The 22,004-nt window shown below is 38.6% G+C and overlaps 2 protein-coding genes across 5 annotated transcripts in view; one reads left to right on the top strand and one right to left on the bottom strand.

Annotated features, from left to right (window-relative positions):
- CYTH3 (cytohesin 3) overlaps positions 1–8,372 on the top strand; it is a 99,696-nt gene extending 91,324 nt beyond the window's left edge. Inside the window, exon 15 of one of the 2 annotated variants that reach the window (XR_006274739.1) lies at positions 6,248–8,372. The gene's annotated coding sequence lies outside the window, so the exon portion shown is untranslated. Of the gene's footprint in view, positions 1–4,778; positions 5,544–6,247 lie in introns of those variants that run through there. The other variant, XR_005295223.2, reaches the window with a different exon arrangement.
- Positions 1–22,004, bottom strand: part of USP42 (ubiquitin specific peptidase 42) — a 42,025-nt gene that overhangs the window by 5,191 nt on the left and 14,830 nt on the right. For all 3 annotated transcript variants that reach the window (XR_006274737.1, XM_043493786.1, XM_038418613.2), the window contains exons 9-17: positions 20,862–20,973; positions 20,277–20,417; positions 14,498–14,598; positions 13,778–13,931; positions 12,311–13,057; positions 11,221–11,312; positions 8,906–10,426; positions 6,406–6,740; positions 78–169 (exon numbers count right to left, since the gene is read on the bottom strand). Coding sequence is in view for 2 of the 3 variants with exons in the window: in XM_043493786.1 (XP_043349721.1) it covers positions 78–169; positions 6,406–6,740; positions 8,906–10,426; positions 11,221–11,312; positions 12,311–13,057; positions 13,778–13,931; positions 14,498–14,598; positions 20,277–20,417; positions 20,862–20,973 (3,295 nt within the window). In the remaining variant the exon portion in view is untranslated. The remainder of the gene's footprint in view (positions 1–77; positions 170–6,405; positions 6,741–8,905; positions 10,427–11,220; positions 11,313–12,310; positions 13,058–13,777; positions 13,932–14,497; positions 14,599–20,276; positions 20,418–20,861; positions 20,974–22,004) is intronic.

The raw sequence follows: 22,004 nt of genomic DNA, 5'->3' as shown, positions 1-22,004 counted from the left end.
CTAAGGTAAAAAGCCTGCGGCAGCCAATTTGTATTACTATACCTAAGATGAAATAGAATCACAGGAATTTAACATACTTTCCATCTGGTTTCATCTGTGTATGCAAAGTTGCCATCCAAAGATTTAATGACTGTGTGTTCATGGTCCTTATGACAAGGTAGCTCTATAGCTGAAATAGAAAGTATTTCAATGTTAACAAAATCCACTTATCACAAACTAGCATTATTTTGATTAACAAGTCAGCGCTCTTAGTATAAACAAATTGTTACTGGGGCAGAGTTTCTAATGAAGTGACTCGTTCTGTCAGCCTTTGTTAATAAGATGTTTTATTGGAATGCTACTAATCTATATCTGGAAGTCACATAGCATCATCTCCCATCTTGATTACTGAAATTTTCTTCCCTTACTTCACTCCTTCCCAATCTGTCCAAGGTGCAGCTTCCAGATTATCTTCCTGATCGATCAGAGTGAATTTACTGCCTTCTCTGAATTCCTTCACTGGTTCTCCAATTAACTACCACATCAAGTTTAAACCACTAGTTTGTAACTTTCAAAGCCCTTCACAAAGTCCTTACCTACATTTCAGACCTCATCCCCTAACTCAAACCCTCCACCAACTATATCAGTTTCAATACCTTGTTAATCTCCTCCATCTATGTGCATTTGACCATTCCACCCCTCTGCATGAAATACTTCCCCCAATCCTAATTTGTCAAACTACCATTCTGCCTTCATGCAATCCCAAGAAAGTATAGTCCAGTGGATAGAAAGTTGGACTGGAAGTCTGATTTGGATTCAAGTCCCAGCTCTGCAAGGACCTTGGGAAAATCATTAAACCTCTATGCTTCAGTTTCCCTGTCTGCAGTATGGTCGTGATACTGATCCAGATTTATGAAGTAATTTCAAATCTTCAGATAAAAAGAATTATAAGAGCAAAGCATTATTAAAAAACTACTACTTCAAGGACCTTAATTGAGTTTATACAGTAATTAATAAACCAACAACTAATACAGTGAAACCCTGCTATAACGCAATAATTGAGGTAAAAAAATTCGATCGTGATAAATTCAGGGTCACTTTATAGCAGGGTTACAAAAATTTACCATTTTCGAGCCGGTCAGTTTAAGTCTTGTTTAAAAAAAAAACAACAAAAACAAAAAACCACTGTTATCCCAGCGTGTTTTAAACACAAAAGTAGTCATTTTATTACATGCACATGAAAGAAACGTGAAATTGACTATACTAATAATTGCTCAGAGTGCAAAGTCAATCTGGCTGCATGACTCCATAATTTTAAATTTCATCACTTCTTAAAAAAAAAAAGCTATCTAGTGTGGTCTGCTTATTTGCCGCAGACTGTTGGCTTCTAGCAAAGTCAAGAATGCTTCCGAGTTGGAGAATTTTGACGCTGTCCACGACTTGAGTTTCCAGCCACCTCAAACTGGCTTCTAGGTGCTTTACTGCCTCGGACACTTTTGGTGGGGGAGTTGAGGTACCATTGTTATCATCAGTGCCACTGATTTCAGGCTCTGGTGGTGCAGCTTCATTCTTCCCGCTGACATCTGCAACTATTTCGTCATCTGAGATGTGTTCATATATGGGGCAGATGTCATCTGCTGAAAACCAGTTGAGGATATCATGATGACTGTGCTCATCTTCTCCGAGTGCTTCTTCAGCTAAATGTACATTGTCTTCAGTGAATCTTGTAAATTCAGGCTCGTCGTTGTTACCATCATATGTAGATGATGGAAAAGCTGGACCAAGATCCTTTATCCAGCATCATTCAATGCAATGTGCAAAGATAGCATCCCAGGCTTTCCTGCCAAGGAACAGACTTCTTTCAAGTTGAGTGACGCCAGTGATGTGTCGGAGGAGTTATCCGCTACTATTCGCTTGATCATTTCGCAATATATTTTTGCTTAAATACCGATATGATGCCTTGGTCCAGTGGCTGGATTTCTGATGTAGTGTTCTTCCGGAGATAAGAGACTTTAATCTTGCCATCACAACTGACAAGATTTTCTGCTAGGGGGTGGGCAGGGCAATTATTTAGCAGGAGGAGAGCTTTTTGCTCCTGCTTGAGTTTTCACAAATGAGCCCCGACGGCTGGCACGAAAGTTTTATAGAACCAGTCTTCAAATATGGAGCTATTCATCCATGCATTCTTGCTGTTGGTGCATTCAAAGGGAAGGGCCTTCATATGAACATGATAACATCTGGGAGACTTCGCTTTTCCGATCATCAGAGATTGGACTTTGTGGCTGCCAAACTTGTTGATGCAAAACAAGAGTGACTCGGTCCTTCCTCTGCAAGCCTTCTCGTTTGTGACTATCAGTCCTGATTGCGAACATGCGATTCGGTAACATTTTAAAGAATAAACCAGTCTCATCGCAATTGTAAACTTGACTGGCCGTGTAGCAACCTTCCTCCGTCAACTTTTTAAGCTCAACTGGTAGGAATTGGCAGCCTCTTTATCAGCTGAGCAGATTTCCCCAGACACAAGAACTTGGCTTATAGTGTACCTTTTTTTGAATCTGGCTAGCCGTTACTCACCTTAAATTTGGATTCATTTCCATTGATAAGGCGATCAGATTTCTCTGCTTGAGCTTTCAGAATAGGGCCAGAAATGGGAACTCCTTCTGAGCGAGCATGGACAAACCATTGGTATAAGGCTGAATTTAGGCTTTCATCATTAGCAAACTTGACTTTTTTATGCTGTAAACCAGTTTCCTCTTCAAGAATGCAGGGTAGGCTACAGAGCTTTTCTTTTTTTCCCACCCTCGCAGAGTGGACTTGCTAATTCCTAGATCTCTAGCAAGCTAAGTTTGTTGTTTGCCCTTCTTTAGTTGATCCAGGGCATACAATTTCTCTTGTACAGAAAATGACTTGCGTTTGCAAACTGGCGTATCCATAACGGTAAAATGTTTTTAAAAATATAGGAAATTAACAACAAGTTCATAAGCAAATATCATACACAAGTACAACCCGAGAACTAAGTGCAATGGGCCTGCAATGGCCATGAGTCACTTTATTCTATAAGACCGGAAGAACACGGTTTATTTATAAATGTCGTAAAAAAAGTATTCCGGCAAATTGTGAACAGTATTATGGCCTTAAAGGGGAGCCAACTTATGATCGCGTTATATCCAAATTCGCGTTATCGCAGGGCGCATTATTGCGTGGTTTGACTGTACATCTTCACAGGGAGACTTCCAATGTGTCCAATCTTAAATCTTCCTTAATTCATGATTTCTTTGGGGCAGTGATTCTCTGGGTGGAGCATTGCTGACCATCTTTTTGCTTCTCCCTTACATGGTTTCTTGTATTTACAAAAGGGTGGGTAAAAATTGATTTTTTTTTAAAGTCAGATTTTTAATTCAAATTAAATAATTCTTAAACCCATTTAAAATTAAATATGAAATTATGACAATCTAAGTTAAGGCCTCAAATTGCTATAATCTATTAAAATAACAAAAGATATGGTGCATCTATTCAGTGGGTCTCAAACTTTTTTACTGGTGACCCCTTTCACATCGCAAGCCTCTGTGTGCAACCCCCATAATAAATTAAAACATACTGTTTAAATATATTTAACACCATTATAAATGCTGGAGGCAAGCGGGATTTGGGGTGGAGGTTGACAGCTCGCGACCTCTCACGTAATGACCTCGCGATCCCGTTTGAGAACCCCTGATCTAAAGGGTGCTGCTTTTTTAATTATATACAGAATCAGGAGGAAAATATCTAACTGTTGGGGCCAACTCAAGCTTTGTAACAATATGTACTGCATTAAGTAGCTATTATTTTCAGTCTTTACAATGGAGTGATTTACATTTTCCCAGATATCAGTACTGTCAGTTTCTGTTGTGCAGAAAAGCTTTTGCCTTAATTACTTTTAGTTTAGCTAGCAAATGCGGAGAATATTTTCTTCGGGATTAGTTCATTCAAAGTTGAGAAACTGAATGGGAACTGACAAGCAGAAAAGCTTGTTTTTCTCCACTCTATAAATAAAAACCAGATGGGAAAGGAGGAGATCTACTCATTGTAAAAACCTGGACAATAGGCCAGCTTTTCAAAGGTATTTAGGCCTAAAGATGCAGATAGGGGCTTAATGGGATTTCAAAAGTACCTAAAACAGGTTAGGCATACAACTCCCATTGATTTCAATGGCTGTTAATTTCAATGGGCATTATGTTCCTACCTAGTCCTTAGGCACTTCTGAAAATCCCAGTGGGCCTCTATGTGCATCTTTAAGTGCCTATATACCTTTGAAAATCTGGCCCACTGTGATAATTTAAACTTCCTGTGCTTAATAAAATCAGTTCTAAATGATTTTACATTTTTACACAGTTTGGTAAACTTTATACATCCAGCACCTTTACAGTAGTTTTATTTAACTAAAAACATTTTAAATGTTTTTTACGTTAAAATTCCATCCAAATGCACTTTGATACAAAGAATATAGAAATTAGCTTTTCATTTTCTAACAAAAATACAATAATTAAGAAAATGATAGATACATACATTAAGCTATATAATTTCTTAAAGGTGTATAGATGCAGTTTATCCTCCTGTTTAGCAAAAGTATAAAATTTAGTGTAAAAAGTGATATTTGATTGAAAATTAGCATGTTTAAATGGTTATACTAATCAATGAGACTGAATTTTTCTCTAGGAAAGTAATTTAGAAGTGCAAATACCTAGGTCTTATACAGCATTTATCAGTAGATCTCAAAGCACTTGACAAAGGATGTAACCATCATTCTCCCCATTTTACAGATATGAGGTACCCAAGGTCACCTAGCAGACCAGTGACTGAGCTGGGAATAGAACGCAGGTCTCATAAATCCAAGTCCAGTCCCAAATGTAAAACAAAATTAAAATCTGTAATTTGTGTCAAGATTTCCTGCTTGCTGATTTAAATCAAGATTAGAGTTGGTGATTTGTTATTTTGATTTAAATCATCCACCCTTATTTCCTTCATCTCCTTTAGTCACAAGATTCACTAATTACAACAACAGTGCTATCCATTCTCTTACGCAAGGAGTTATCCCCTTAGCCAGTCACCAATGTTTCCAACATGGCCAGAGGAGTTATTACAGAGCAATGTAAGGCTTTCCTCCCACTTCCCTGCTCAGAAAAGAAGGGATGAATTACAATCCAATTTCCCACATGATAATGTAGGAAAACACATCCATTGGTAGTTTGTATATGATTAGGGCCCTACCAAATTCACAGCCATGAAAAACGCATCACGGGCCGTGAAATCTGGTCTCCCCTCTTAAATCTGGTCTTTTGTGTGCTTTTACTCTCTAGTATGCAGATTTTACAGGGAGACCAGCATTTCTCAGATTGGGGGTCCTGACCCCAAAGGCAGCTGCAGGGGGGTTACAAGGTCATTTTGGGGGGTTGCAGTATTGCCACCCATACTTCTGCACTGACTTAAGAGCTGGGCAGCAGGAGTGCGGCAGTTGTTGGCCGGGCACCCAGCTCTGAAGGCAGCGCCCCACCAGCAGCAGGGCAGAAGTAATGGTGGCAGTACCATACCATGCCATGCCATCCTTATTTCTGTGCTGCTGCTAGAACCTGCTCTGCCTTCAGAGCTGGGCTCCCGGCCAGCAGCCACCACTCTCCAGCTGCCCAGCTCTGAAGGCAGTACCGCCAGCAGCAGCGCAGAAGTAAGGGTAGCAGTACCGCAACCCCCCCCTCCAATAACCTTGCAAACCCTCACCCTCCCCAACTCCTTTTTGGGTCATGACGCCTACAAATTACAACACTGTGAAATTTCAGGATTTAAATAGATGAAATTTATAATTTTTAAAATTCCATGACTGAAATTGACCAAAATGGACCATGAATTTGGTAGGGCCCTATATATGAGGAATGATTTTATGCAGAAACTTTGTTGGTCAAGGATTACTGGATTCCAAAATTTTTTGGACTTCCCCTCCTCCCCTCACCAAAAACAATTTATTTATATGACACAAATTAGTATAAAAATATGAACTGTGCTCAGGAAAAAAAAAACCAAAAGACAAATATTTAAATTAAGCAGACTTGACACAGGCAGAATGCACAATAGCAACAATGCTATTCTTCCCCTCCCTACCTGATGTAAGCTCATACTACGACTCATCAATACGATCTGCCCAAGGATTTCTTGTAACAAACATGCTGATGACAGCAACTACCTAGTCAATAACCCAAGGTAAGTAAAAATCACTAATTTTATCTACTTTACTTCACAGATATACAAAACTGAAGAAATTATCCAACATAACGGTGTTGCTTGGTGTCTGAAAGATGTGGCATACTGTATATGTATTACAAAGCACTTAAAATAACTTTTAATATTTTTCTCTATTTGAAAAAACAGAAATCCCATTAATTTTTAATGGTCTCTTACCTTTGCTATACTCTTTAGATATGTGATAGCTATTTTCCTGGTCTCCTCCTATGTATTTTGTTTTATGACAGGAATCAGCATCCCCTCCCTCATGAGGCCATTTACTCCCATGTTTACTATATTCTTCAGATGGAGGGTCATCTGTACAATGAAATTCTTTTTTCTCCCATGTCTTATTAGCCTCAGAACCAACAGCCTTCTGGATATTAGGATCTAAATATTCAATAAACCCCTCAGATTTCTTTGTATGTTTCTTCTTTTTCTTCTTCTTTTTCTTATGTTTGTGGATGTCAGAATCAGAGCAGGCCCCAGAGAAGTCTGAATCCTGGTGATGTCTGAAAAAAACGTAGAAGTTAATATGAAAACAATTGTGATGCTTATACTATTGTTACAAACATATTACACTTTATTTATACATAAGCAATCTGGCTGGCCAAAGCTCAAAATAAAGAGCACATCTTATTTTCTTAAGAGCTGTGCTACTGTTCCTCTGCTCCAGCATCTGTGCTGCTCTGCTGAAAGTAGTGGAATATTCAATACATCAGGTAATGCACTTTGCATAACAGATCAGCTGCGGAGGGGATAACTGGATTGCAATGCCTGTTCCCTGTATTGTTCCACAGAGTCAGGCAGCAGGGGTAGTAGTGTTAGAGCTAGAGCTCAATTTGCAGCAAGGGAATGGGAGGAATCAGAAATGTAGATTGATTAACCGGGCTGGCTGGAGAAAAGTGCAGGAGCCAAGCCCCAGGGTTTGGAGAGGAACCACCTGGTGATCAAAGCAAAAACTACCCGCAAATCTAATCACTGTTGAATGTAATCATCCACCAATTTTAAGTCAGTGAATAGATTCCAACAATGAACCTAGTAATGTGTGGGGTGGGTTGGAGATGGAAATTAAAAGAATTTCAAGACAACAGAATAAATTAATATTGCTGTGGAATGTAGTGACTGTTGCCATAGAATTTGGTCCCATTGTGCGATATATATAACCATGGCCCGGTGTGCTCCAACACTCGAAATACACTAGTTGCTGGCAACCAAGGTATCCATAGGTCACTTTCACACAATATGAAATAAGGAACTGTATAACAGAATGCAACTCAAAGTAGAACAACATTTTCTTCACTCCCAGCCATACTCATGGAGTTCAGTCCATCAAGTGATTTAACTGGTCCATCTTTGCGTTTTATAATATTTAAAATCAAATTATAAATAATTAGCAATTAAGAATAAATACGAAAGTGGACCTAAAACACGAGGCTGTCAGTAGAAGGGTCACAACATGATGCAATTCATCTGCTCTGACAGGAAGCATTATCATATAGTTCTGAGCAGTGGGGTGCCTTAATGGCTCCATAGTTTAGTTATGTTGCAAACACAAGAAAACCAGTGCTGTACTCCCTTAAATTAGCAATAAGCTTCACACAGATCACTTAGGAAGAAAAACTGATTTTCTACCTGGTTTTCATAACACATACTTCTGTACTGTAGGAATTCTAAGCAATTTTAAATCCCACCTTTTTGAAGTTTCACTTGTGATTCTGACTTTTTGGGGGGCCTCTGAACAAACTCTCAGGCTTCTTATTTCACAAAGCCTAAGTAAAGTTATGACTTGCTATAAGTTTCCTTTTCTGCAATAAAAACCAACAGAGGATATTACTGGTTTCCGTGGGAGACAGAACGGGTTTCAGGCCTGCAGATGAGTATAGTTGGGGGGCTGTATGATAAAGGTGGCTCCCTGCGCTGACTGGGATTGCTGCCTTGGGCAAGGAAGAATCCCAGTACAACCATGAGCTCTCTCATGGAGGGGGAAGAGATTGTTCTTGAACAGGGTTTGTTAAGACTAGTGGAGTCCAGCTGGAGGACCTCAGGATCAACTAAAGGGTTCAGAAGAAGAAAGAGGGAAAGCATTAGTATTTCCCTGCCTTCTCTACCTTACTGTCATGCTGTACTTCACTGCACCTGCACTCCCCTCTAACAAAAATACTGGTGGTTTTGTTGGATAGGGAGGGCAGAGAAACACTAGCGTCTCTCCAAATCTCCTTTTCCTATACACATAAACTGGTCCTTTGCACTGCACACCCATCTAGAGTTGTGACAGGACACATACAGCTTCCATTCAGTTAAAAGAAGAGCTACATGACTCCACCTCTCTATTCCAGGCTACCATTTGGTGTAAACAAATTTAGCCCATCTCTACTTTGGGAAGAAAAGTTTGACCATAGCCTGTTTTGAAAATAAACTTAGTCAGGGTCTGTTTGCAGATGATTATAACATGATTTGTTTCATCTTGTTCCAAAGCCCTTACACAACTCAACAACATGGTTTGATCCCATCTATGCAAGACACATCAAACTAACATGATTTCCCCTGACAGATTTTACAGTGCAATGGGCTCAGAAGCAATGGAAAAAAAGGGGAAGAGCAGGGAAACAGCTAGAGACAAATTAGAAAGAGGAGTTTGTTTAGAACATTGTAAATAAAAGTTTCTCTTGCTTACCTGTCATCTTTCTCTCGGTGTTTATCTTTGGACTTCTTTTTTTTCTTTGACTTCTTGTGTTTTTTCACTTTTTGCTCTTCCGTTGGCTCACTCTGCAAACTCCTTCTCTGTTTCTTTTCCATATCACTGTCACTACTTTCTAGACTAGCACATTTTCTTTTTCTGTCTTTTAGATATTCATATTTGTGGCAAGACGTCTCAAAACTTATATTGTTTTCTTCAGACATGGATGCACATTTTTCATGGGAATATTTTTCAGAGTGCTGAGAGGGAGCTGAGCAATTATACAAGTCTATTTTGGAGCTGCCGAAATGATGTTTCTCTCTCTCTTTAGCTACTGGTTCATGATTCCATCTGCTTGTGTAATAATAATCCCTATATGACCTACTGTTGTAAACCTGACTTGATTTGTCATAGTCTCTGTCCCCATGAAAGAATTTTCTGTCTCTACCATCTCTTGCTGCATAAGAAGGATAATCGTTGTAATATCTGCACTTGTCCCATCTCCTTGGCATATCTTGGTAATATCTTTCCCTACTCCAAGATCTTTCCCTTTTAGAATGGTAATATCTACTCCTCTCCTGATCAGTTTTCCCTCTACTTCGGGATCTATAATGGGTGTATTTTCCTAAACTTCTGCCATTATCAGGGCTGTTTCTTTCACTATGTATAAGTTTGTTCTTATTTCCATTGCAGTGCTCCTGCTTATGGCGATCTTGCTTCGTACTCTCCTTGCTATAGGATTGCCTTTTTTTGGAATAATCATCATCTGGTTTGCTTTTGATTTGCTTCTCCTGCTCTTCATTTTCAGAGCGCTCTCTTTTAGTACGGTAATGCCCTTTGTCAATTTTTTTGGGGGTGCAATTTTTTTCCTTAATTGGAGAATGAGACTTAAATTTTTGCCTATCCTTATTTTCTTCACATATTTCATTACCATCCAGTCCATTGTTTTCTTTAGAATGACTCTCTAAAACTTTATTCAACCTTGTAGCAGAAGAATCATTAGTAGGTGGTACATCTGTGTAATTATTAGCACTCTCCTTTGTTTCTTGGCATTTATCTATAATGTTTAGAGCTGCAAGTTTTTTAGAACTACATTCATTGTCAGACTTTATGAAGGGACTTTGCCCCAATTTCTCTGCAGTCTCAGCAGACCCTCTGATGTGCAGAGGGCTCTCTTTCAAAGTCATTTTTACCTCTTGTGTTCCTATCATCTTATCTGCATAATCCTTAGTATCACACTGTTTAGAGAATTCATCATCAATTCCCAGGGATATTTTCTTAGTGTTACACTGACCACTGATATCAGAATGTGCATGATCAGTTTTTGATACAATACTTTCGGCAATTTCTTCTTTGGTAGAAATGGTCTCGGGATCTGATGCAGTAAAGGGATTCTGGACATTGCAGCTAAGGTTAGCGGGAACTTTACTAGACTTCTCATAGGAAACAGTATTGTTGCCACCGACTAAAGTTTCTATATGACCATCACTTTCAGAAGTTTTTTCAAGTCCAGTTGCACTGCACAAAATAGAAATGTATGTGTGACTTTCATCAGAAATAAGAAATAATCTACATGATGATTGTTAAGAGTAAAATCCTTTTCATCAGTAAACATCTGACTCCTGGAAAACTCTGAAAGACATTCTGTTTAGAAACACATCTACTTATAATATATTCCCTCCTCATGGAGAAGCTCTTTTGCTTGCTTTTCTATGTGCAACACTTCAGGAGCACCTACCCTGTCAGTTCTCCTACTTCCCCCTCCATCTATCTGCTGTGTTGACTCGTGATCATACTCGCTATGGTTGCCTTTCCCCACAATAAAAATGTTGTAATAGTGAGTTTCCCTCTCCCTCCCTCCCGAGGCAAGGGAAGGCAGGTGGCAGGAATTTACACTCACCTGGTCAGTGTCCTAGCAGAGCAGCTGGGATTACTCCTAATGAGCTGCCCCTATTTTAGAAGTGTGGTAGACCGAAAAATACTTATACCCACACTAATAAATAGATATCGTGTTCATGCATGCATCCCTAGGAGTGAAAAAAAGGGGAAGAGGAATATAGAAAATATAGACAATACAACAGAATGGTTTCTACATAGAATGTTTTTCCAAAGTTTTCCATGAGGCATCAACAGGTTTTACATATTAGAAGAATAGGCACAATGCCAAACATAAGTTCTGTTCTCACTACCATTAGTTTTGGTATGGTATTCCTACAGTGATCTAAATCTTTCCATTTAAGTATTATTAATAGTTAGTATACCCATAATAAAACTTGTATAGAATCTTAATTTGGACAAAAAGTGTATTTTACCTTATTTCCTCTGACAAGCTTTTCAACTGGTTATATCGGAAAGACTCTAAAATCCTATCTTCAGGAACTGGTGGCAAAGCTGTAGGTATTATCTACAATTAAAAGGTATGAGTTAAAACATACAGAACGATAGCAATCATACAAACTTACATAGCATCTCAGCCTAAAAAGTCCTAGAGCATTTTCCAATCATAATCAGACATACGAACTATACACATGGATCACTGTAGGCATTGCACCTAACATTCAATATTGCAAGCATTAACAGCACACAACAATACTACATCACCAATTTAGAAAAAGAAAAAGTAAGTACAATACTACACACTTTAAACTGTAGGGGAATTAAAACAGGCAGAATACAACTGTCAGATGAAATCTGGACAACATACCAGAATCAGCACTCCTCTTATAAAGAGTAGGAGTACTTGTGGCACCTTAGAGACTATGATGTCCTATGTTCACTGATGGTCAGCACCACAGGTTTTGTCTCATCTGACACACTGCACACCTAACACCACAATGTCCCCCAACATGCACTGGGACAACACCACTGAGCACTTTACTACCTCAAAGTTTTACATCAACATCAGCCTTCATAAAAAAGCAGTGTGGTTTTGTAGACCCAGATCCTAAGCATGACTTGCTATTCAGACTCGGGTAAATCACTTAACCTCTCCATGTTTCAGTTTCCCCGTTTTACCAGATGGAATTATAGCCAGGTATTTATCACACCTACCTCTCTGGTACCTGAGCACAACATAATGCTTACCGTACCCACCTCAGAAGAATAGTTCGTGTTTGCAAAACATTACACAAATGCTAAATATTATTAAGACACCACTGAGAGATGCATCCTCTCCATCTTACAGATATAGAAATGAGATTAGCAAGTATTGATTCAGCTCAACCCTGCTTAGCATGCAAGATCTAAGGGATTGCAGCACGAAGTGCTATGACAGCAGCCTGTGTTGTATATTTTCCTCTGAACTTTGCCTGAATGAGGAACATTTTAACATTGAACACATCACAGTCATATTTATAATCTGCCACGAAGAGAAATTGTAGAAGAAACAAATATAAAACTCACTTTTCCATGCAATCCATTCACTTTAGGAAATGGAATTTCTGTAGATTTAACAGGCTTGACTTGGCAAGTAGATTCTTCAAATTTCAATCCATTTTCTTCAGGATCACTATCTATACTAATAGCACCATTAACTGTAACATTTTTTGGCAGTTCATGCTGGGATACAGCCTCTTCAGCATTTTGACAGGAAGAACAAGAGTTCTGTAATGTACTAACTACATTTCCAATCAAAATTCCATTAAAGGATTTTGAGTGGCCATTCTCCTTAACTAGTCCCTTCGACTCCTCATCAGATTCTTCTGAAGATTCTGCACCGTAAGGGACCAACGTACTAGAGTTTAGTTTAGACTTGCCATTCATTAATGGCTTAGAACAAGAGTCACTAGGAGCTGTTTGTTTAGATACTTTAGTAGCAACTGACATTGTAGGTGCATTTGAGGTAGACTTTACTGCAGAGGAATTCGTAATCGTGGACGAAGGAACAGGTTTGCTGAGATTCTCCAAAGAATTATGAAGGTTGGGTTGAGACAGAGTTTGGCGAGCAGGCAATTTGTTATTGTGAATACTGATAGTGATTTTCTGTTTTTTCGAAGGGTCAGGAATAATGGGTCTGTTAATTGTCCAGTTTTGAATGGAAGTTGAAGGTGGAGCTGAAGCTGGTCTGTTTAGGGTAACATTGCTAGCACTTGCCACAGAACTGCTTGGAGTTTCTTTCAGTGATCCAGTTCCATTTAAATGACTGGAATTCTGTAATTACAAAGAAATCACTATGAAAATGTGCGCATGTGGATAGACAGCATTTAATATCCCAAGACATAATGGGCTTACTTGATATTTCTACAAACTGCCCCAGTGACTAAGCAGAAAACACCCCTATATGAGTTATATATAAAAATCTTGCTGGTAGTTTAGTGTTCACATTTTGTTCACAGATTTTCAGTGTTTACGTTTTGTTTTGTTTTTTAAAAAGCTAACACCAACTGCAATGCTTTGCTGATTGCAAGATACAAAACAAAAATCCAAAACAAAAAACCCTATTATTTGCAAACCTTAGAACATTTGCACAGTACTAATAACTGAGAACAAGCCAGTCTGTTTCACCAGCTCAACTGAGGTCCAAAAGACGAAACAGCATAAATAAAGCAAGTAAATTGGATTTTTAAAATTATTTCAGTTTTAATAAATTCAAATATTATTTAAAGTAAATATTTTGACAGTGTGCTTTTTTGAGTACTTTTGGCACCTAGTTTGAATTTCAAAGCAATGTGGAAGTAATATTTGCACAGTTCAGCGTTTGTCTCTATTAAAGTGTTTCTAGCTGCTTAGACTGCAGAAGGAGCACTGCGCACAGAGCAGTATTGTGGGAAAAGGAAATCTGAGATCCTGAACATTTATAAAAAATAAACAAAGGCTGTTTACAAAACTCCTGCTATCAAGTTGATGCCATTATCTACATATGAAGATTACCTTAATCATGTGAGGAGGAAGCTGTGGTCCAATAAATCCTGATGCCCCCTGCCTGCTATTAACCACCCGCTGATTGATAACTGGACGGGGAGAAGACTGTCCTGGTGTATGAATAGAATGAGGGTGTTCTCCTCCATTTTTCATATCATGGGACCTAAAAAAAACCAAAACAGATAATTAGTAATTCATTCATTCATTCATATTTGTTCTTTTGCTTAGCTCAGGCTTTAGACACATCTCACAGCTAAATACTTCACAGAACTGTGTTTTGTTTTGTTTTTAAACAAAAACTTTAACCAAGGCTACAAATCGTAAATTAGATAACAGACCTCCTATTATATTTTCCCAACCCCAAGCAGCAACTCAACTTCACAACACCCATCACCTCTATCTCCCACCCTTGAAGTCAACCAATTACACAGCATTTGATCCAGAAGATTCAAAATGCTCCACCTATACAGGCATCACTTCACTCTGTAGATAACTCTTTCAGTAGTGGGAGTAGGAAGACAGACGTTTAACTTACACGAGCAAAAAGTCAGGCAGGGAAGGACAACTTCTATAGCTTTAAACTATAAATGGAGTTTTAGGGTAGACAGAGATGAATTAACCAAATTGGATTTTTTCCCCAGGAGAGGAAAAACACAAATGGGGAAAAAAAAAATTATGAAGGACAAGAAAGTAACTGAATTTTGAACACATTTTGGTACTTGATATTACCTGATATAAAAGAGCACATAAGCTTGCTGATTGAGCACAGATCTGATGTCACTGTTGGACACAACAGAATCATTCATCTGGTACCATTGCCCATTACTGGCCTGCAAATAAGTCAATGACATATTTTAAATCAGTTACAACATCTACTAGAAAAACAACACAGAAAAGTAATCAACTGCAGAAGAATAAAGAGCACTCCAAAATATAGCCGTTTTCATTAATGTACACTGATTTTTTTTTAAATTAAATCCCTTATCTACAGAGATTTGTTACCACGAACATTTGTTAGTGAATGTTCCCCTTCACCAGTGCAGACTTTACTTTAGCAAGTGAACTGTTCTCAGAAACAGTTTTATTGTTTAGAGAGGACCTATTATGCTAAAACACTGTCCCATCAAGGATCCACACAACAAATCACGTATACTACAAGAATAAAGGGGCATTAAATAAAACTGGCAACAAATTTATAACTAATAAAAGCATAATATAATCTGTGGAATTCACGTTCACAAAATACGGAGGCCAAGAGCTTAGGAGAATTTGAAAAAGAAATCAAGGTTTCTATCGATATGAATGCCTACAGATACAACAGACAGAACAAACATTTTTATAAAGGGATATAAACCCTTTTGCTTCATAGCATAAACCAACGTCACTGACAGGGGTTAGGAAGAGACCGGCGTTACGGGCAAGTTGTTTCACCATTGTCCACTATATGTTCACAAATCCTGTCACATGAACTATCACACCATTTTATGGGTAATTAGCCAAAAGAACACTGCAACCTTATTAGTTCTGACAAGGGGCAGAATTAAGATTGCACTATACAAGTGGGATCTTTGTTGAGTGTGTTACTACGGAAGAGTCTTTTTACAGCCAGTCATGGAGAGCTGAAGCAAGAAATTATGTTTTAGATTCAAGTTCAATTGTTCCTCATCAAAAAGAAAAGCAGAACTATAAAAGTCAGTCATGTCTTCAAGGGAAAAGGAACACATGATAAAACAAAACTAAAAGGATAAATATTCTGTAAAACTAGATAAATTTTTTGCTTAACAAATACTCAAACTCTGCAAGAATGTTTATTTAAAAAATTACTGTAAGAGGAAGATTTTCAGAGAGAGTCTAATCAGGAGTATAACCATGTATGAAGCAAACAGAAGGGGCTAATTTACATCAGCATATTACAGTATTATAGGAAGGCAAGAGAGAGTTCTCTTCTACTTTAAACTGCTTTTCTTAATCTTATGCAAAACTACAGACACAGCAGTGGTATGATAAAGTAATGGAACCAGTGGAAGGAAGGACAAGAAACTCATTTAGAGCCAGGATCCTGAGCCAAAGGTTCAAAAGGAAACAGAGTGGAAGACACTGTTGGACCAGGATAACTGGGTCCAGGACTAGTGTGTGGAAGAGTTTTCTAGTCCAGAAAGTCTACGCATCTACCAAAGCATTTCTCTGTGCCACAGTCTGAAATACTGGATGTTATAACATGAATGATTCTTAACTTATTAAAAACAATGAGGAGTCCTTGTGGCACCTCAGAGACTAACAAGTTTATTTGGGCATAAGCTTTCATGGGCTAGAACCCACTTCATCAGATGCATGCAGAGTCTGACCACTTCTTAAACTTTACAGTTCCTTTTGAATATATAACTGCTTAGTGCAGCAGCAGTTTAGGACCTCATCAGGAGAGGAAGTCACAGTGGCAACATGAACGCATACAAGTTTTCAAAAACAATGAAAAAGTTTTAAAATGTTAAGTGACACATTCTTTAAAATCAGATTGCTCCAAGCATCATCTTGCCTTTTTTATAATACTAGTCCAGAATTTGCTATACTAAAGCCCAGACCTCTAGCCATTTTAATTTTCATTCTCTGAATTGAGACCAGACCAGTACAAGAAGGATAATGTAAGCTCTGAGTTGTTTTAGTTTTTTCAGAGGTCTGGGATGAGCAGGCATGCATAATGACACTGGGGATCCCAGAGAATAAAAGAAAGTTTATCAGAAAGTAACTTGTGCTATAGCAGTGGTTCTCAAACTTTTGTATTGGTGACCCCCTTCACACAGCAAGCCTTTGAGTGTGACCCCCCCCTTATAAATTAAAAACACTTTTTTTATATTTAGCACATTTAAAAATGCTGGAGGTGAAGCGGGGTTTGGGGTGGAGGCTGCCAGCTCGCAACCCTCCCCCCCCCACATAATAACCTTGTGACCCCGTTTGAGAACCACCATGCTACAGCATGGCTTTGAAGTGGATGCATAAAGCAAGAGAAAAAAAAAATTCAACTTCCATCCATACAACTCTCATATACAAGAAACAAGGGGAAATTAATTAAAATTGGTAGATTCATAGCTGACAGAAGAATTTTTTTTTTTTTTTTTTAAAGTACAACAATCTGTAGAACTCATCAATTTCCTGGTTTCCTGGTTCAGAGCTAGTGTCCAGATTCCTCTGACAGATGTTGGTAGTGTGCGTTCAAGCAAGTCTCATTTACACTCATATGATGGAATGTGCTATAGGACAAAACACAGCCGTGAACTATAATTTAATACTACAGAAATAATTTCTTGCCATACGTTTGTGGCTAAAGCATCCACAAGGGGTCTACAGACCTTCCCTGTTGGCAGCTAATGTGACCATGATCACATGGTCAAAGAACCTCAAGATACCGCCCAAAGTCAACATAGACAACTACTCACTGTTGATATAGTGAGAAATAAAGATTCAAGTCTCATAGTCCTGAAATCTGTTTTCAGGTGCAAAGGATGTCACATTTGAAGTAGTCAAGCCCACATTATCAGGAAATATGCAATGGTTGCCTCTCTAGATAGGAAGTAACTTGTGTTGCTGAAGACTGTCTATAACCTAGTAACTTTCCATTGGGTGGTTTCAAACACTTGCAGGTGTTCTATAGTTTGTTAGGGTGCCAGAGAAAAATGTTCAATGATGAGAAACGCACAATCTATGAATAGTTTCAGTGTCTTTGCCATAAAGGTGGGTGACTGGCTTATTACTGCAGGTTTCTCAAACTATGCAACCAACTGCAAAGTAACAAAATACTCTAACCTGCTAAATTTCACTAACAGGACTAGCAAGACTTATGACAACCTATGAAGCTGAAGAGTTCCAAAGGGCTAGACATTAAAAAGTAAAACTGAAGATACTATCTGCAAGGCTGCTTTATGTTAACTTGAAATTTTCAGGAGAGGTCCTTCCACCCTACCCCGCCTTGCAAACAACAGGACAGCCTGCCCTCTAGTGGGAGAGAATGAGGTGTGGTCTTGACCTTAGATTCCTAAGGTATTTGGTTTGGCAGAAATGTTGGATTCTCGGGCTGGTTCTTGATGCAATAGCAGGAAACTCTATCCAAAGAAAGGGACAAAAAGGCAATTTTCCATTTTAGGGAGGAAACTCAATGGCACCTAGAGGAATTGAATTTACAGAAGAGAATCATCTTCCACAATTCAGAAGCCTCCTTAATAGTCTTACTGAGAATGGAGTCAAATAATTTATCAACAGGAAAGTGCAGGTTTGTGAGAATAAGATTTAGAGACAACATCAATTATCCCATTACATAGCTGTAAGTGCCTTATATAGTGATATTAAGGACAGACATCCTAACACATTTTTTCAGTCAAAAAAAAAAACCACCACAGTCAAACCACAAAGCAAAGACAGTAGAAATGAAAATACACTGAGAAAGTTAGTTGCGCCAGCTGCCTGATGGAACTTGTTAAACAATTCATTCTTTGGGGGCCTCCATGATTCCCATTTGAGGGATGGTGTCCTTATGCCTTAAGCATGCAGAATCCTCTTTAAAGCAGTGTCTTATGGGGCTACAGGACTGCTTCCTTGTAATGGCACCCATTCAGCACACAAGACTATTCAACAAAGCATAGCCCCCAACTACCTCATGCTTTCTCTGCTGCCTCACAGCACAAGGGATGTATGCTGTGTCATCTGCCTTAGCAAATCTTAGGCTGTACCCAGTTCAGTTTTTGTAAAGTTTCTTAGTTTGATAATTTTAGGAAATTTTTCCTCAGAGAGCAGTCATATTTTCAGCCCCAATGGCTCAGTCTGGTGCCAAGGTGATGTCCATCTCAGAGTCCTGCAGGGAGTTTAAGAGGTGCACTACATGCACCTCTATATTTCCCCAAATATCAAGCACATCTGTTGCCCAACTTATTTGGGTGAAGCCCACTCTTCTGCTCCATGCTTAATCTATAAGGCCATTACATTATATGCACACTGAGACAGGTACCCGAGACTTCAGGCTTATCTCCCTGGGGAAACCACAAGATTCATACAGAGACCTCAAGGACCATGCGTCCACACACTGCCCAGATTGGCCAGCCTCAGCAATAAAGCCAATGAATGAGTTAAGCTGCTGGCTTCAGCTTTGATATCTACTTGAATCAGGGCATTAGCCTGGTATCCACTAAGTCCACAACTCCATCCACTCAGAGCTGAAAAGTCTCAGCTTCTGTGGTGCTGTCTAGTTAGTTTTGCAAGGAAAATTGCTCAGATGGAAGGCTATTATAAACAAGAACTACTAAAGAAGAGTCCACCTTTAGAGCATGAAACATGGCTGTATGCAAGGATGTACTGAGATAAAACTTTTCCTGAAAAGGCAAAGCCCTTATTGCCAATCAAGGTTCTCCCAATTGTTCTGTACCATAATAAGGATCAAGTCATGTATAGAAAAGGAAAAAAAAGCCATCTCTCATCCATGGTCTGTCCCCACCCAGTGGTTTGATAGAGGTAAATGGAGCAGTGTTCAATTTACTCAGCTTTCTCTATCATTCATCCTGTTATAATTTCTACTTAGCTTTGTCTGGTTTTAATGAAAGGCACTAAGATGGTCCCTGCTGGATGCTTCTGAAGTCCCATGGTGAAAGGACCATCAGTAATTATTTACTATTTGTGAAGCACGCAGATTATGCTCTGTAAGACACAAAGGAAGTTACCATCCCTGTCCCAATGAGTTTACTATCTTATCAAAGGATAGACACAAACACAGGCAGAGGATCTTGCTAACTTAGAAAATCTTCTTTAAACAGGAAAATCCATCAAGAGAGTGTCCACAGAATTTTGCTGACAAGCATTTGTGGGCATCTGAAAAACTTCCAATAGGAAAATCCCAGGAGTGTAAACTTGTTGTAAACTTGCTACTATAACTGATAATCCACACTTGCACAATACAGAAGAAGCCTTGTTAATTAAATGAAGGAGGAATTTCATCTCCAGCCAGGATATAGAGGACGGTTTCTAACAGAACAGGCCTTCTGCAACAAAGAATGTTTCTAGACAGACAGAACTTCCTGGGATTATCCAACTGATAGAAGTGTCTTGGTAACACTAAAGACTATACAGAAAACCACGAAGGGGTCAGTAGGACATTCCAGTAGCAATAGGATGATCCAAAATAGCTTTGAAAAGAACACAGAGTGGGGAAGACTCACTGTTTTTGGTTAATGGCAATATCTAGGTTGGGTGAAGACTGCCCTGAGAGAATTCCCATCCAAAAAGGAATAAAAGGACTTTCTTTAGGAGGGTGACAACAAACATATGCAAGATTCTGCATCCTTATATGGATGGGAACCTACCAAGACAGATCATCCAAACAGCCTGCCTTCAAGAACAGCTCCCTTCCTCAGAGTAAAGGCTGGACTGGTGAAGAGAGGAATGAAAAATTAATGTCCCCAATGCTTATTCTTGAAAGGCTGTGGGTTTTTTTGAAATCTGTTTATTAAAAGAAAAAGATGTTTATCTTTACCTTTATATAGCAGTAGTAGTGTCCTGCATGACAACTGAAACCAGTATGCACCAGGACTGCATATAGAACATAAATGATTGGTTCTCCATTTGGTTGAGACATATATGGTCGAATATCCAGATACTCAGGATATTTCACTTCCTAAATAGAGATAGAAGGAAAGGTTCAAATTATGCTGAAATATTTTATGAACTATTATAGAAAGTTTGAGAAAGATTTCAGATGCTGAGATAGAAACATTTCTAAAATACACACACACACAAAACAAAAGTGAGGATTCAGTTTCATTTGGAAAATGACAGGTTGAAAAATGTCCAACACTGAATAGCATACTGAATTGCAGAATGGTCTCGAAGGGCAGAGGAGGATGTTTACTGTTAGTTTCATGTTTATTGTTAAAATGGAACTCTGCTATTATCAGAAGAAAGGAGGAGAAGATTAAGTTATTGGATTTATTTTTCTACTTAACAGCTGGCGTCTACAATCTAGAGTGCTGTATGTATGCATTAATTGGCTTTGTATGGTCACTTGGAATTGGAAAATCTAAATGTTAAAAAGATGCAGTTGTAACACCATTTAATGTACCTTGGTAATTTTTCCACCACTAAAATTTGCAAACCGTTTCAGAGACAGTGTAAGAACATTAGAAGAACGATGTATTGTAAACCTCTTTGAAGCAGGAACCATCTTCTTACACCTTAAAAGCAAACAAAGACAATTAGTTAACTTTATGTGGATTTTTAAGGATTTCTATCATCTTTTCCATGGCTCAGACACTTGTAAGTATTTCTTTACATACAATGTTTTTGCTCTTCAGAAGTTCATACACTACATTTTAGCATAGCTAGTACAAGAGACAGTAGAATACATGAGGGCAGTTCTCTAGGACAAATAGAATACAGGATCTAGAAACTTATCTTTTGACTTTCAAACTAATACTTGAACACATCTGTAGATCTCTGAGATGCCAACAAAAAATAAAGCTTGCCAGCAGCTCTCACAATGCAGCAAGCAGCAGCCTTCTCACTGCAGCATTCACGGTCTTTGGAAATAGTTTAGGAAAATGTAAGACGGTGCAGCACTTTTAATATTACAGAAAGTGAAATCAGACTTCAGGCTACCTCCTTTCAGCTTTTTGCCAGAGTGCAGAAAACCAGAAATGTAACTGAAAGAAGGGAACATTGGCTTCAATCTGGAGCTGGGAAGAGCACATATGAACTTCCAAAATGGATCTGATCTAATCTAATCTATCTTCAATAAAAACAGGCAAACAATTATCCTACACCATGAGAACTTTTGACAATCAGGACCGTGACCACTACATCCTGTACTGAGGCTACCTGGAGAGGAAGGAGAGTGAAGCATCTGATGTCCTTTGAAAAATGACTCCCAAACAGCCTGAATGTAAATATGATGCATCATTACTCATCAATGACTGGATCTGCAGGATTAACCAGTGGGATCCAGCTGCTACCACAAAGGAAGGAAGAATAGTAATAATATGACTTGGCAAAAGGAGTAGGTAATTAGAGAAAAGCTATCTTTCTAGATTTATGCCCCAAAATACTGGACTAGAGAAGGGAATTCCTACCCAGGAAGAGCATTTACTGACCAGAATGTCAAGAAAGCTTTGTATATAATTCTGTGAAATTTAGGTTAGATAAAACAAACTCACTCTAGTTGGTGGGCTTTAAAATTAGTATAAACCTAGCCAGCATAAACTAAGAA

This window comes from Dermochelys coriacea, chromosome 10 (assembly GCF_009764565.3).
Source record: "Dermochelys coriacea isolate rDerCor1 chromosome 10, rDerCor1.pri.v4, whole genome shotgun sequence".
Taxonomy (NCBI): Eukaryota; Metazoa; Chordata; order Testudines; family Dermochelyidae; genus Dermochelys; species Dermochelys coriacea.
The sequence above is the reverse complement of the archived record's forward strand: the minus strand, read 5'-3'. Positions and strand labels throughout refer to the sequence as shown.